Source organism: Carcharhinus amblyrhynchos, chromosome 26, assembly GCF_965287045.1.
Source record: "Carcharhinus amblyrhynchos chromosome 26, sCarAmb.v2.hapA, whole genome shotgun sequence".
Classification (NCBI taxonomy): Eukaryota; Metazoa; Chordata; class Chondrichthyes; order Carcharhiniformes; family Carcharhinidae; genus Carcharhinus; species Carcharhinus amblyrhynchos.
In genome coordinates this window covers 35152261-35166223 of record NC_137349.1, presented here as the reverse complement: position 1 = coordinate 35166223, position 13963 = coordinate 35152261, and the positions used below count along the sequence as shown (strand labels likewise).

The 13963-nt window shown below is 46.7% G+C and overlaps 1 protein-coding gene across 9 annotated transcripts in view; it reads right to left on the bottom strand.

Moving 5' to 3' along the window:
* LOC145358780 (receptor-type tyrosine-protein phosphatase delta-like) overlaps positions 1-13963 on the bottom strand; it is a 517644-nt gene that overhangs the window by 160792 nt on the left and 342889 nt on the right. For 6 of the 9 annotated variants that reach the window (XR_013889502.1, XM_080213067.1, XM_080213059.1 and 3 more), the window contains 3 exons: positions 10544-10737; positions 3836-3862; positions 2681-2798 (listed from right to left, as the gene is read on the bottom strand). Coding sequence is in view for 8 of the 9 variants with exons in the window: in XM_080213067.1 (XP_080069193.1) it covers positions 2681-2798; positions 3836-3862; positions 10544-10737 (339 nt within the window). In the remaining variant the exon portion in view is untranslated. The remainder of the gene's footprint in view (positions 1-2680; positions 2799-3835; positions 3863-10543; positions 10738-13963) is intronic. The other 3 variants (XM_080213062.1, XM_080213063.1, XM_080213066.1) reach the window with 1 other exon arrangement.

Sequence of the window (13963 nt, the reverse complement as noted above, 5' to 3'; positions counted from 1 at the left end):
AACAGAGCAATAACATTCCATCTCCTCACAAAGCAATACATTCCCTCAAGAAATATTAATGGGAGAATGTGCTCTGGCTTTAAAACAGCAACAAGTAGATTGCTCCCCCTGCAAGGAAATAGCCGCTCGTCATGAAACTGTAACAAGGCACTTTCTCTGCAGCAACCATCCTTTAAACTAATACAGGAATAAATCCGGAGTATTGTGAAGTTCAGTAATATTCACTCAGCTGTTTATTGGACTCAACAGATGGCTGAGTGAATATGAGTGAACCTCGATTCCTCCCTCACTTGGAATCAAGGTCTCAGTCACATTTGTGTCCACACTGTGTACAGTTCTGGTCACCCTTTTATAGGAAGGATATTATTAAACCCGAAAGAGTGCAAAAAAGATTTACTAGGATGCTACCGGGACTTGATGGTTTGAGTCATAAGGAGAGGCTGGACAGACTGGGACTTTTTCCTCTGGAGCGTAGGAGGCTGAGGAGTGATCTTTTAGAGGACTATAAAATAATGAGGGGCACAGATCAGCTGGATAGTCAATATCTTCTCCCAAAGGTAGGGGAGTCTAAAACTAGAGGGCATAGGTTTAAGGTGAGAGGGGAGAGATACAAAAGGATCCAGAGAGGCAATTTTTTCCACACATAAGAGGTTAAATGTTGCCAGAGGTAGTAGTAGAGGTGGGTACAATTTTGTCTTTTAAAAAGTGTTTAGACAGTTACATGGGTAAGATGGGTATAGAGGGATATGGGTCAAATGTGGACTAGTTTAAGGGTTTAAAAAGAAGGGCAGCATGGACAAGTTGGGCCGAAGGGCCTGTTTCTGTGCTGTAAACCTCTATTTGTCCATCTCTCTGTGGAATTAAAGCCTCAATGATATCCGTCTCTCCCTCCCCTAACCTGAAACCTCATTGATATCCACCCATCATTTCTTGGACTTCAACTTATTGTTAAACAATTTTGCTTGACAGGTGGTGAGACAATGGTAGAAATATTGGTTCACTGCTGAGATTTACAATAGAAGTTAGTGAATATGATATATTCACTGGTTAGGCAATGAATTGTCAAACCAAACCCAGGTTCAAATGCAGACAGTGCTGAGTTAGCTACTGTTACAGTATAGAGTCATAGGGGTTTTACAGCACAAAAAGAGAACTTTTGGTCATCACGTCTGTACTGGCCATCAAATACCAATCTATTCTAATCCCATTTTCCAGCACTTGATCCCTTGTCTTGTATGCTTGGCATTTCAAGTGTTCATCTAAATGCTCCTTAAATTTTTTTTAAAATTAGTGTCACAAGTATATTAACACTTCAATGAAATTACTGTGAAAATCCTCTAGTCGCCACACTATGGCATCTGTTTGGGTACACTGAGGGTGAATTTAGCACCTAACCACCATGTCTTTCAGACCGTGGGAAGAATCCGCAGCACTCGGAGGAAATCCACATAAACATGAGGAGAACGTATAGACTGTGACCCAAGCTGGGAATCGAACCCAGGACCTTGGTGTTGTGAGGCAGCAGTGCTAACCACAGTGCCACCATTGTGAGGTGGCCGCCTGCCACCCTTTCAGCCAGTGTGTTCTAGATCCCAACCATCCTCTGGGTGAAAAATCTTTCCTCAAATCCCTGCCACATCTTCTGCCCTTTAACTTAAATCTACACCCCCTGGTTATTAACCCCCTCTGCTAAGGGGAAGTATTTCTTCCTATCGATTCCCTTCATAATTTTGTACACCTCAATCAGAAGCTCCCATAAGAACAAAAGAACATAAGAAATAGGAGCAGGAGTTGGCCATCTAGCCCTTCAATAAGATCATGGCTGATCTGAAGTGGATCAGCTCCACTTTCCCGCTTTCTCCCCATAACCCTTAATTCCCCTGTCTATCAGAAACCTATCTACCCGTGACTTAAATATATTCAACGTGGTCGCCTCCACCACTTCAATGGGCAGAGAATTCCAGAGATTCACCACCCTTTGAGTGAAGAAGTTCCTCCTCAACTCTGTTCTAAACTGCCCCCCTCTTATTTTGAGGCTGTGCCCTCTAGTTCTGGTTTTCTTCCTAAGCAGGAAGAATCTCTCTACCTCTACCCTATCCATCCCCTTCATTATCTTGTAAGTCTCTGTAAGATCCCCCCTCAGCCTTCTAAACTCCAACGAGTACAGACGCAGTCTATTCAATCTCTCCTCATAGGCTAACCCCCTCATCTCCGGTATCAACCTCGTAAACCTTCTCTGTACTCCCTCCAAGGCCAATATATCCTTTTGCAAGTGCGGTGACCAAAATTGCACATAGTACTCCAGCTGCGGCCTCACCAGTGCCCTGTACTCCCCCCTCAGCTTTCTCTGTTCCAAGGGAAACAACCCCAGCTGGGATGGGGTTAGGAACACTACAAAGAACTTAGAAGCCTGGGGGATAGGGGAGGTGAACTCAGCGTCTGCTCCCGAATCCTGTCTAATGACCTCCTCACAGAATTTAAAGGCATCTGACAAGACCATATTCCCTGTAGCGGGGCAAGAGAGCAACCTGCAACACCAGGTGGTGAGATTTTAGGGGCTGTTCACTTGAGTACGGGAAGAAGGATGGCTGGCGAAGAAAACAATACATCAAAGGAGGAATGAGGCAGCGCTCACTTTCACTGCTCCAACTGCACAGGATCGAAGAGGCAGCTGACTCACCTGAGCCTTTGGTGACCACCAGCTTCGACTTGCTGCGTACCCCATCACCCTTTGTCGTGTAGGCTGCCACAGTGATGGAATACATCGTTTCAGGCTGCAGTCCAGAAATGATCATCTCCTATCATTGGAAACATAATTTTGTTTTTTGAGAAGACGATTAGGAAAATGAAATTGGTGGAATTCAAAAGAATTGAAGCAATTGCAAGTACAACACTGACACTCTCAAACTAAGAGCCGAGAAACATGCAATAATAATATTCAGAGCAGAATCCTTTAGTAAAGACACGACCCTGAAAAATCATAACAGAGTATCATCCTAAAGTTTAAAGTTTATTTGTTAGTGTCTCAAGTAGGCTGACATTAACACTGCAATGAAGTAACTGTGAAAATCTCCTAGTTGCCACATTCCGGCACCTGTTTGGGTACACCAAGGGAGAATTTAGCATGGTCAATGCACCTAACCAGCACGTCTTTCGGACTGTGGGAGGAAACCGGAGCACCCAGAGGAAACCCACGCAGACACGGGGAGAACATGCAGACTCCACACAGACAGTGACCCAAACCGGGAATCGAACCCAGGTCGATGAAGCCGAGAGATAACAGTGCTAACCACTGTGCCACCGCGCCACCCTCTTTGTTAAGATCACTTGAAAGAAGGTCTCAGGGTAGCAGGGGCACATATCTAAAGTTTAAGTATAAAGTTTATGGATTAGTGTCACAAGCAGGCTAACATTAACCCTGTTACTGATTCCCGGTGCCGGCTTAATTCAGGTGCCAGCTTCGACTGGCATTCAGAGCTCAGCTCCTTTCCCCGAAGACTCAACCTGGCAGGTCACCGGGCACAGTGCCAGTTGGGGACATGGTGCCAGGCCTGCATGGTTAGAAGATCCACATTCACTGTTGCAGGGGCACAAGGATTGCAGAGTAACGCCGACAGGAGGAAGGGGAGAGAATTTCTTGACTGGAGATTCTAGATGTTGAAAATATTGCGACTAAACACCGTCAACAGAAAGCCAAAGGAAAACCCAACAAAAGCAATCAGGGTATCATGCTTCTAAACGCAGAAAGCCAATATCTGTAGCATTTCTGATCATCTAGTGATAGCATTCTGCGGGAACACAAGAGAGTACAGAGAGAAAGAGGCACATTACTCACATATTCTGCAGTGTCGTCAGTCTCCCACTGAGCAACAGGAGGAAGGCAAGGGAAAGAGAGACAAAATAAACATAAAGATTCGAAGCTGAAGGAAGTGTTTCAAGGTGGCTTTGTTTTGACTAGGCTCAGAGCCTCTCAAGATCCGTAACAGAGACCGACTGGGCCCCATGACGGAGAAATCAAGTCCCAGTGTTAATGAACTGCAGCAGGGGAGCAATGAGACGGGTGGGGGGGGGGGAGGGGAAAAGAGGGGGGCACGTTTACATCTCGGGCCCACACAGAGCAGAAAGTGACAGAGAACCCGCAACTGGGGATTCCCCACATGGGGTAGAGTTTTAAGATTGGGGGAGGGGAACGAGGGAGATGGGGTGGAGAGACGGAGGGGGGGGTGCGGTGGTTTGTAGTGCTGCTGACTTGAGAGGAAGGGTACAGGAAGTTTGTTTCTGGGGGGGCGGTGGGGTGGGTAAGTGGTGATTGGAGATGGCAGGGGGGGATCTGAGATAAGTGGAGGTGCTTTGGAATGTGGGGGTTGGGGGCAATTGGATTTTAAAGGGCTGGGGATGGATTGCAGTGGGGAATTTGGGGAGTCGGGGATCGATTGGGAACGGTGAATTGAATAACTGGCGGTGGTGAGTTTCATGCTGAATAGAGGCCTTATTGGTCAGATTATAAACTCAGTAAATTTCTAATCCACCTTCTTGGAGCTGGCTGGCAGATCACCCGAATTAAGGCCTCAGATAAAGCCAGAAATTGATAACCTGGATGCAGGTTTGGGTTATGGATCAAATCTTTTGGAGTTTAACTCTCTGCCTGGCCCAAACCCACCCATTCTCTTAGCCCAGTGTGTCAGAGCAGTGTGGGAGTATATCTCGAGACTCAAGCCGGCATCCTGCAGAGACAGGCAATGTTCAGGCTTTCCTTCTCCAATGCCTCTGGGGGTGAAATCAATTCTCAACAACAGCACAAATTGAGCAACAAGATCACTGGCCATTCCCTGCTCAGCCATTGGCCAGTTTTACTCCCCGCTCAGCCATTGGCCAGTTTTACTCCCTGCCCAGCCATTGGCCAAATTCATTCCCTACTCAACCAAAGAACAAAGTACAAAGAACAGTACAGCACAGGAACAGGCTCTTTGGCCCACCAAGTCTGTGCTGACACAAATACGTCTCTAATATTTTCTTGCCTCTATATGATCCATATTCCTCTATTCATATATCTATCCAGAAGCCTCTTGAACATTGTTGCTGAATCTGCTTCCACCACCTCCTCCAGCAACACATCCCAGGCATTCACCACTCTGTGTGGAAAACCTATCCCTTACATCTCTTTTAAACTTTCCCCCTCTCAGTTTCAATCTATGCCCCTGAGTAATTGACCCTTCAATCCTGGGAAAAAGACTGACTATCCACTCTATCCAAACCTGTCATAATCTTGTAGACCTCTATCAGGTCCCTCCTCATCCTCTGACGCTCCAATGAAAACAACCCAAGTCTGTTCCACCTTTCTTCATAATCTATATTCTCCAAACCAGGCAACATCCTGCTAAATCTCTTCTGCATCCTTTCCAATGCATCATTCTTCTGGTAGTGGGCTACTAGAATTGTACATAATACTCCAAATGTGGCCTAACCAAAGTCTTATACAGCTGCCACATGATGTCCCAATTCCTATACTCAACACCCCAACCGATGAAGGCCAGCATGCCATATGCCTTCTTGACCATCTTGTCCATCTTAGTTGGCACCTTCATTGGCCAGTTTTGCACCCTGCTCAGACATTGGCTGGTTTGGCACCTCACCCAATCACCTTTTTCAACAGAAGATTGGGATTGGAGTGAAATGGGTGGCCAATTTGCAATCACACATTTTGTGCAATGGTCAAAACCATAGTTTGGGGAACATTGGTGCAGACAGTTTATTTCGGAAATCCTTCTGAGGCAAGGCTGCTGAGGCTTCACGTGGCACCCTCCTCTTACTGTTGTTTGAGCTGAGGTCAGTTAAATTCCTGCGGAATCAAAGTTGCACCTTCTTAGCCTGTATGTTTCCACTGCTAATGGTGTCTGCCCTGAGGGGTAACTCGCTTACAGAGCATGCAGGAGTCTGGTGAGTATGGTCAAGCGCTATCAGTGCAAACCTGTACCATCATTAGATGGAATAGTCCATGGATTGCTAGAGATTTTTGATTTGGCCGTGTGTACCAGGAGCTTGTTGGCAGATTTTTCAATGAGGACTGAAGACCCCATCGAGTTCTATTTTTAATGGCTGGAAAGTCACCAAGAAACTGCACCTCTCACTGCCCAAATGAACCGATTTCCTCTGCTGGCCCTCAAGACTCTGCCCAAAATATGAACTCTGACAAACGATCAGCAATATAGCATGATTAAACCTCTTGGTTGCTGTGGAGTAAAGGAGACATGAGTTCTGCTTCATCACAAAATACCTTCATTTCTTTGATCCAACTTAACACAAAATTCTTCAACAAAATAGAGCCACCTGCAGCCCCTTTATATATCAGTGACTTCTATTGAGTAATTGCTATCAAATTAGGCTTAATTTGAAAGGTCTGTTAACCCATTCCTAACATAGCAAACTGCAGTTACGAGGACACTATCGAGAATTAAGGGGATGTTACTAGTGAGCAAGGTTTGAACAGATTGGGGCTTTCTTCTCCAGAAATGGGAAGATTAAGACAGTGGTAATTAACATTATGAAAGGGTTTAAAAGAACATGGCAGGATAAATACAAGTTGGCCGCTAACAGACCAAACAAAGGGTTTAGGAGCAATCCATTGCACAGTGAGTGATGAGAATGTGGAACTTTCCACGCTGTCCCATGGAGTGCTTGAAGTTGATGCACAAACACATTTACTGGGAGGTTTGATACATGTGGGGTAGAAATCATATGGATTCAGCATGGCATAGCGCCAGGGACCTGGGTTCAATTCTGGCCATGTGTGACTGTGGAGTTTCCACATTCCTCCCACATCCATGTGGGTCTTTAGTGTCCCAAGGTGTATTGGTTAGGGGGACGAACGAGGCAAACGAGTGGGGTTACGGGGCTAGGGCGGGGAGTGAGCTGCCTTGCAGGAGAGTTGGTGCAGGCTCAATGGGCCAAATGGCCTGCTTCGACACTGTAGGGACTGTATGAGAAGGTAATAGAGGGATACAGGACGTGGAATAGATGATGAACATGGGAGGAGGCTCTTGCCAAATTCCAGCATCGAACAGCCAGGTCCAATGAGCTGTTCCTGTGCTGTAGATCGATATGATTCATTGTTATTCAATGGGTAGGTTTGAGAGGTTGAAAGAAAACAAACAAATGTGTTTGATAGTAGGTGCATGTCTGATAAATACAGATCGAGGTGCGAAAGGGCCTTATCCACCACTGCCCTCCAACAACATTGGGACTTTGAAAAGCCAGGGCAGCAATAAGCAATTTGCAAATGCTGCGGCAGAGACCATTTAATCATTCATTTAGTGATTAAATCTAACCCAAACAAGTGTAGACACTGCACACAAACAGCATTACACACAAGTGATTAGATTGTGTCTGTAGTTGGAGTTTCAGTCGATTGATTAGAAGTTAGTGCGCTGACCATTAAGCAGCATGCATGGCGTGCTAAGGTGCTGCCCTCCTATAAGGAACTTGCGATAACGGGGTGTTTGGGGATGGACAGAGAGGGACCGTGTCCCCCATCTCTTATTGCTCTGCCCCTTTTCTTTCAGCTCACAGCCAATCCTTCTTGCCCTGTGTTGGTGCCTTGCCTTTTATATTGGGGCTTGCTGTCTTCTTGTCTCCTGGAACTCTTCCCATTTATTCATGTTAGTCTTGCTCCCCTCTGGGAGAGGGGGTTATTCGAAAGAGGGGGTATTTCTGGTCGACGTATGGGAGGGGTGGTGGGCTTGGGTGGTTGGGGGGGGGTTGCTTTGTGGGTGCCTGGAGGAAGGGGATGGGGGGATAGCAGGTGTGTGGGTTCCGCTATATTTCAGGTGTTTGGAGAGGGCCGGTTGTTAAGGCAGTGTGTGTTAGTGGGAGGACTCTTAGGCTGGGAACTTTTGTTGTGTTCTAAAGGGCTGGTATGATTGTTAAGGTGGCGTGTGTGTTTTGGAGAGTGATTCCATGGAAAGGGTTTTTTTACACAAAAGATTAACGGGAAAGGAATTAATTTCACTGCAATTCTGCATAAGTGGAGCAAAAGGGGTTCAGAACATTGAAATTCCATATAATGGAAACGGCAGGAAAAAGATTTGGTTCACTTGAAAAGTTAATGATTATCACTGTCACAAATGGGCTTATATTAACACTGCAATGAAGTTACTGTGAAAATCCAGCAGGTGCCACACATCGGTGCCTGTTCGGGTACACTGAGGGAGACTTTAGCATAGCCGATGCACTTAACCACACTCCTCTCTTCGGACTATGGGAGGAAACTGGAGCACCTGGAGGAAACCCATGCAGACACGAGGAGAATGTGCAGATTCCGCACACAGAATGACCCAAGCCGGGAGTCGAACCTGGGTCCGTGACGCTGTGAGGCAGCAGCGCTAACCACCACGCCGCAATGCTACGCGATAGGAATGAGCGAGAAGTGGAAATTCTGTGCAATGGAAGTAGATAGGAAAGCATTCAGTCCGTTGGAATTCTTTATGAAAGGAGTGAATTGGAAAGACTTTGACCCATTTGCATTTTAAGTCAAATCAAATCAGGAATTGGCCAAACTGCTAAAATAAACTATATCTGATGTCTGAAAAGAGTGCCAACTATAACAGCAAAGAACTTAAAATTTATACAAGTCCTTCAATGCCAAAAAATACAACTTTATCCCTTTCCCTTTCCGGATAACCTGCTGATGTTTCTCTTCATGTGTTTATTGAAAGCTATGACTAACTCTGCCTCCAGCACATCCTCAGACAATGGATTCCAAATCTCACCACTCACGGCATAAAAAAGGCTTCCCTCTTGTCACCGTTGGTTCTTTTACCAATCACCCTAACTCCGATATTCCCAAATTTTCCTGAATGGTCAGTTTCTCACTCCCTCCCCTATCCAGCATGAATTTGAGTATATCAATTCTCCTCTCCACTGCCTCTTCCCTAAGGAGAACAATCCCAGCTTCTCCAATCTGATCACTTAAGCTCCTCAGCCCAGGAACCATGCTTTTCCGCACCCTCTCTAAAGCTTTCACATCCTTCTGAAAGTGCGGTGCCCGGAATTGGACACAATGTGCAGGGTTTTCCAGCCCTTCCTGCTGGTAGAATCTTCCGGTCCCGCCAAAGTGGGCTCCCATCGGGGGTTCTCTGGTGGTCGGATGGACAAGCCATAATCCCTACTCTACATCGCAGAGACCAAACACAGACTGGGTGACCGCTTTGTTAAACACCTTTGGTCCATCTGCAAGCAGGACCCAGACCTTCCTGTTGTCTGTCATTTCAACACACCAGCCTGCTCTCCTGTCCACATGTCCGTCCTTGGCTTTGTGCAATGTTCCAGCGAACCCCAACACAAACTGGAGGAACCTCATCTTCCAATTGGGCACTTTACAGCCTCCTGGACTGAACATTGAGTTCAACAACTTCAGAGGATGAACTCTCCCCTTCACCCTATTTCCATTTATTTTATCTCAGTTTGTTTCATCTATTCATCCATTGTATCATCTTCCTTTCTCACTTCCATATTTCCAGTTCTTCATTCCAGCTCTCCTTCTTGTCCCCTCCCCTCTCACATAAGAACATAAGAAATAGGAGCAGGAGTAGGCCATCTAGCCCTTCGAGCCTGCCCCGCCATTCAATAAGATCATGGCTGATCTGAAGTGGATCAGTTCCACTTTCCTGCTTTCTCCCCATAACCCTTAATTCCCCTGTCTATCAGAAACCTATCTACCCGTGACTTAAATATATTTAGCGAGGCAGACTCCACCACTTCAATGGGCAGAGAATTCCAGAGATTCACCACCCTTTGAGTGAAGAAGTTCCTCCTCAACTCTGATCTAAACTGCCCCCACCTTATCCTCTCGTCCTGCTATCCTTTCTCACCCCAAGCTGCCACATTCCTCAGGCAGTCCTTTAACAATCTGTACCCCTGTTCTGCCAGTCACGCATTCTGATCACTTCATGGACACTTCTTAGCACCTTCTCTCGGTCTTCTATATCCTCACTTACATTCCCTTTGTCCCATTCCACCCCAGCCTCACACCGTAAATCTCTGCTGATTCTCTTTGCTCTCCGCTTTGATGAAGGGTTATCCAGACTCGAAACGTTGGTTCTATTCTCTCTCTCTCTCACAGGTGCTGTCAGACCCGCCGAGATTTTCCAGCATTTTCTGTGTCTGTTTCAGATTCCAGAATCTGCACTACTTCTGTTTCTATCCGAGTGCCCATACCCACTGTTCTTCCTCCTGAGGCCTGCAATTTGAAACATAAATTCAATTTCCTTTTCAAAGTTATTGAATCGCCTTCCACCAGCTTCCGGGCATCACGTAACAACTCGTGCAGTAAAGAAGCATCCCCTCACCTCCCTCTGGTTTATTATGTTGTATACTTCAGCTAGTAATTCAGGTAACATCAGAGTGAAGAGCTTTTGATTATTTCCGCAGTTTGTGACTGTATTATGTACAGGTTTCTGTCATCAGTGATTCTTATTAGCAATCGGCACCTTCAGCCTACAGTTGTTATCGGGATGGCAGAAACCAGCGAGCATCGACGTTTCCTAACCTGTGCATCGGCCAGCATGACGTCCTTAATCTGCGGCTGTCCCCTGGCCTCTCCGTCCACCACCTCAACGTAGTGAACCTGGTAGCCTCGAATCTGGCCGTGTTGTCTGCTCGGGACAGGAGAGCGCCAAATGACCTTCAGAGCGGTGGAGTTTAACGCTGCAACCTCCACTTTACGAGGCGGGGCACTGGGCACTGCAAGGATAACGTGGGGGGCATTAGAAATGGAAACAGAAGAATGTTGCCTTTCTCTAGATAAGACGAACGTAGCGAATTTTGGAGTCGGCTGCCACCTGGCCAAAAGGTCCTTCCGACTCCGAAATAAATCAGGGTACAGGGTGTTGGACTGGGGTGGACACAATACAAAGTCTCACAACACCAGGTTAAAGGCGAACAGGTTTGCTTGGAATCACGAGCTTTTGGAGCACTGCTCCTTCATCAGGTCACCTGATGACTCACCCGAGGAAGGAGCAGCGCTCCGAAAGCTCGTGATTCCAAATAAACCTGTTCAACTTTAACCTGGTGTTGTGACTCTTGGAATAAATCAGGAATAATAAGAAAGCTCCCGAGAAAGACCCTGGTGACGTTGACCCTCACATTCATTCTCCGTTACGCTATACAGTACTCCAGTTCCCAGCTTCATTCGGGGAGAAGCAACGGAGGCAGCCTGATGATGGAACAGAGCCAGGTCTGACTTTCAACGTGTCGCTGATCTACAACATGGGGGAAAACCACATTCGACCTGCAGGTTTTGTCAGCTAAACGCTGAACAGTGATCGAGGACAGCCTTTGGCAGGGGGGGCGGGGTGGTGCCAGCAGGTAGGCTGGAGAAGGGGGATTGGCAGCAAGGTATGGAAATAATTTGAAGATGCACAACGAATATCGTGACTTTCTATACGATCTTGATTTTTTTAAAAAATTCATTCATGGGCGTCACTGGCTGGCCAGGACTTATTGCCCATCCCTCATTGCTCGAGGGCAGTTGAGAGTCAACCACATTGCTGTGGCTCTGGAGTCACATGTAGGCCAGGTCAGATAAGGGTGGCAGATTTCCTTCCCTCAAGGACTTTAGTGATTTTTCCGACAATGGTTTCATGGTCACCAGTAGACTCCTAATTCCAGATTTTTTTATTGAATTAAAATTCCACCAAATGCTGTGGCGGGATTCGAACTCAGGTAACCAGAACATTAGCTGAGCTTCTGGATTAATAGTCCAGCGATAATACCACGAGGCCATTGCCTCCCTCACGATCCCTACTAAGTAATTAAATACGTGGAATTAGGTTGGAGATAGATCACTTTTGGCATAACAGATATCAGAGGCCCTTTAATGACTGGATAAATTTTTCTTATTTACTCTTCTTTAATATCAGATATTCTTTATTTTTTTCATCGCCAATTTTTCCATCATGAAGATGGCAACTGGGGTTGGGCATCATGGGCATCTATGGCTCTTTGGTATTTGGTCCAGTTGATGCTAATGGAGAAGTACAGATGGGCTAAGTGAGGGCCATCAGAGCCAGAACTGACTCTAGTCACCTGACATTCGACCAGTCAGGATGAAGGTCTTTTCCGATCGTTCCCCTCCCCACTCCATTGTCAGTTGGGAAGAGCTCGGAGCGGGAATCCAACCTGACACCTTTCCGGATCGCCTGGGCTCGGTCTATCCCGTGGATCTCAGTTTCCCTCAGGTACCGAGAACCCACGTACCGGGAAGCTGGAACCCAGGTACCACTTCTCTCCGAGAAGTCCAGCAGCAAGGAATGTGGCAGAAAATACTGGGAATAAAAAAAAACCAGCTTGGAATTCTGGGCTATTTATTCCACACATGCTTTAATTTGATCGACATGAATAATGGTGAAACGCTGGCAAAATCCATCTTTGTTGCTGCAGTGATTGAACTTTAATGGAATGTAACCTCCGGCAAGCCCTGGGAAATCTGTGGATCCCCGGAGCGAATATTTCAGGTAAACCACTTCCAAAGCAGAACCCTTTCAGCAACAGCACTTTGGACAAGGCTGATTGCCACGATGTGGAGGTGCTGGTGTTGGACTGGGGTGGGCACAGTCAGAAGTCTCACAACACCAAGTTAAAGTCCAACAGGTTTATTTGGGATCACGAGCTTTCAGAGCGCCGTTCCTTCATCACGTGAGACCTGCTGAAGGAGCAGCTTTCCGAAAGCTCGTGATCCCAAATAAAACTGATCAGATGTGACTTGCCCAGAAATTCCATTCGCTATGCATGCGCCACATATAGTGGAACCTCTATCAATACTGTCTCCGTTACGAGGCACTGACTAGTGTGAGTTGATGAAGTTGGAGGAGAGAGAGAGAGACCTTTGGGATGCCACCATAAGGTGAAGGTTCCCCTGTTCTTTGGAGCAATGTGGTGAATGTCCCCTTAAGGGTAACAATGTAGAGTAAGGGTCATTGGCATGGGTGACCAATCGGGACTCACAGTGGGGAATCACCTCAGGGGTTCTCTTAGATAAGGGGCATTCCAGAGCATAAGAACATCAGAAATAGGAGCAGGAGTAGGCCATCTAGCCCTTCGAGCCTGCCCCGCCATTCAATAAGATCATGGCTGATCTGTCGTGGCTCAGTTCCACTTTCCCGCCTTCTCCCCATAACCCTTAATTCCCCTGTCTATCAGAAACCTATCCACCCGTGTCTTAAATATATTCAGCGAGGTAGCCTCCACCACTTCAACGGGCAGAGAATTCCAGAGATTCACCACCCTTTGAGTGAAGAAGTTCCTCCTCAACTCTGTTCTAAACTGCCCCCCCCGTTATTTTGAGGCTGTGCCCTCTAGTCCTGCTGTCCTTTCTGAGCGGGAAGAATCTCTCTACCTCTACCCTATCCATCCCCTTCATTATCTTATAAGTCTCTATAAGATCCCCCTTCAGCCTTCTAAACTCCAACGAGTACAGACCCAGTCTATTTAGTCTCTCCTCATAAGCTAACCCCCTCATCTCCGGTATCAGCCTGGTGAACCTCCTCTGCACTCCCTCCAAGGCCAATATATCCTTTCTCAAATGCGGCGACCAAAACTGCACACAGTACTCCAGCTGCAGCCTCACCAGTGCCCTGTACAGTTGCAGCAAGACCTCCTTGCTTTTATACTCTATCCCCCTCGCTATAAAGGCCAACATCCCATTCGCCTTCTTGATCACCTGCTGCACCTGCAGACTGGGTTTTTGCGATTCGTGCACAAGGACCCCCAGGTCCCTCTGCACTGCTGCACGCTGCTGCTCTGTAAATAAATCCTTCGCTGGTCACTAACGATGTTTCTCATGGTGCATCACTACACCCACCTATACAAAAGGGCAGGGTCAGGGCAGCAGATATGGGAGAGGTTCTTTGAAAGGAAGCCACTCCCAGGAAAAGTGAGCAGCCATTCCAGGATGATACAAAATTGTTTA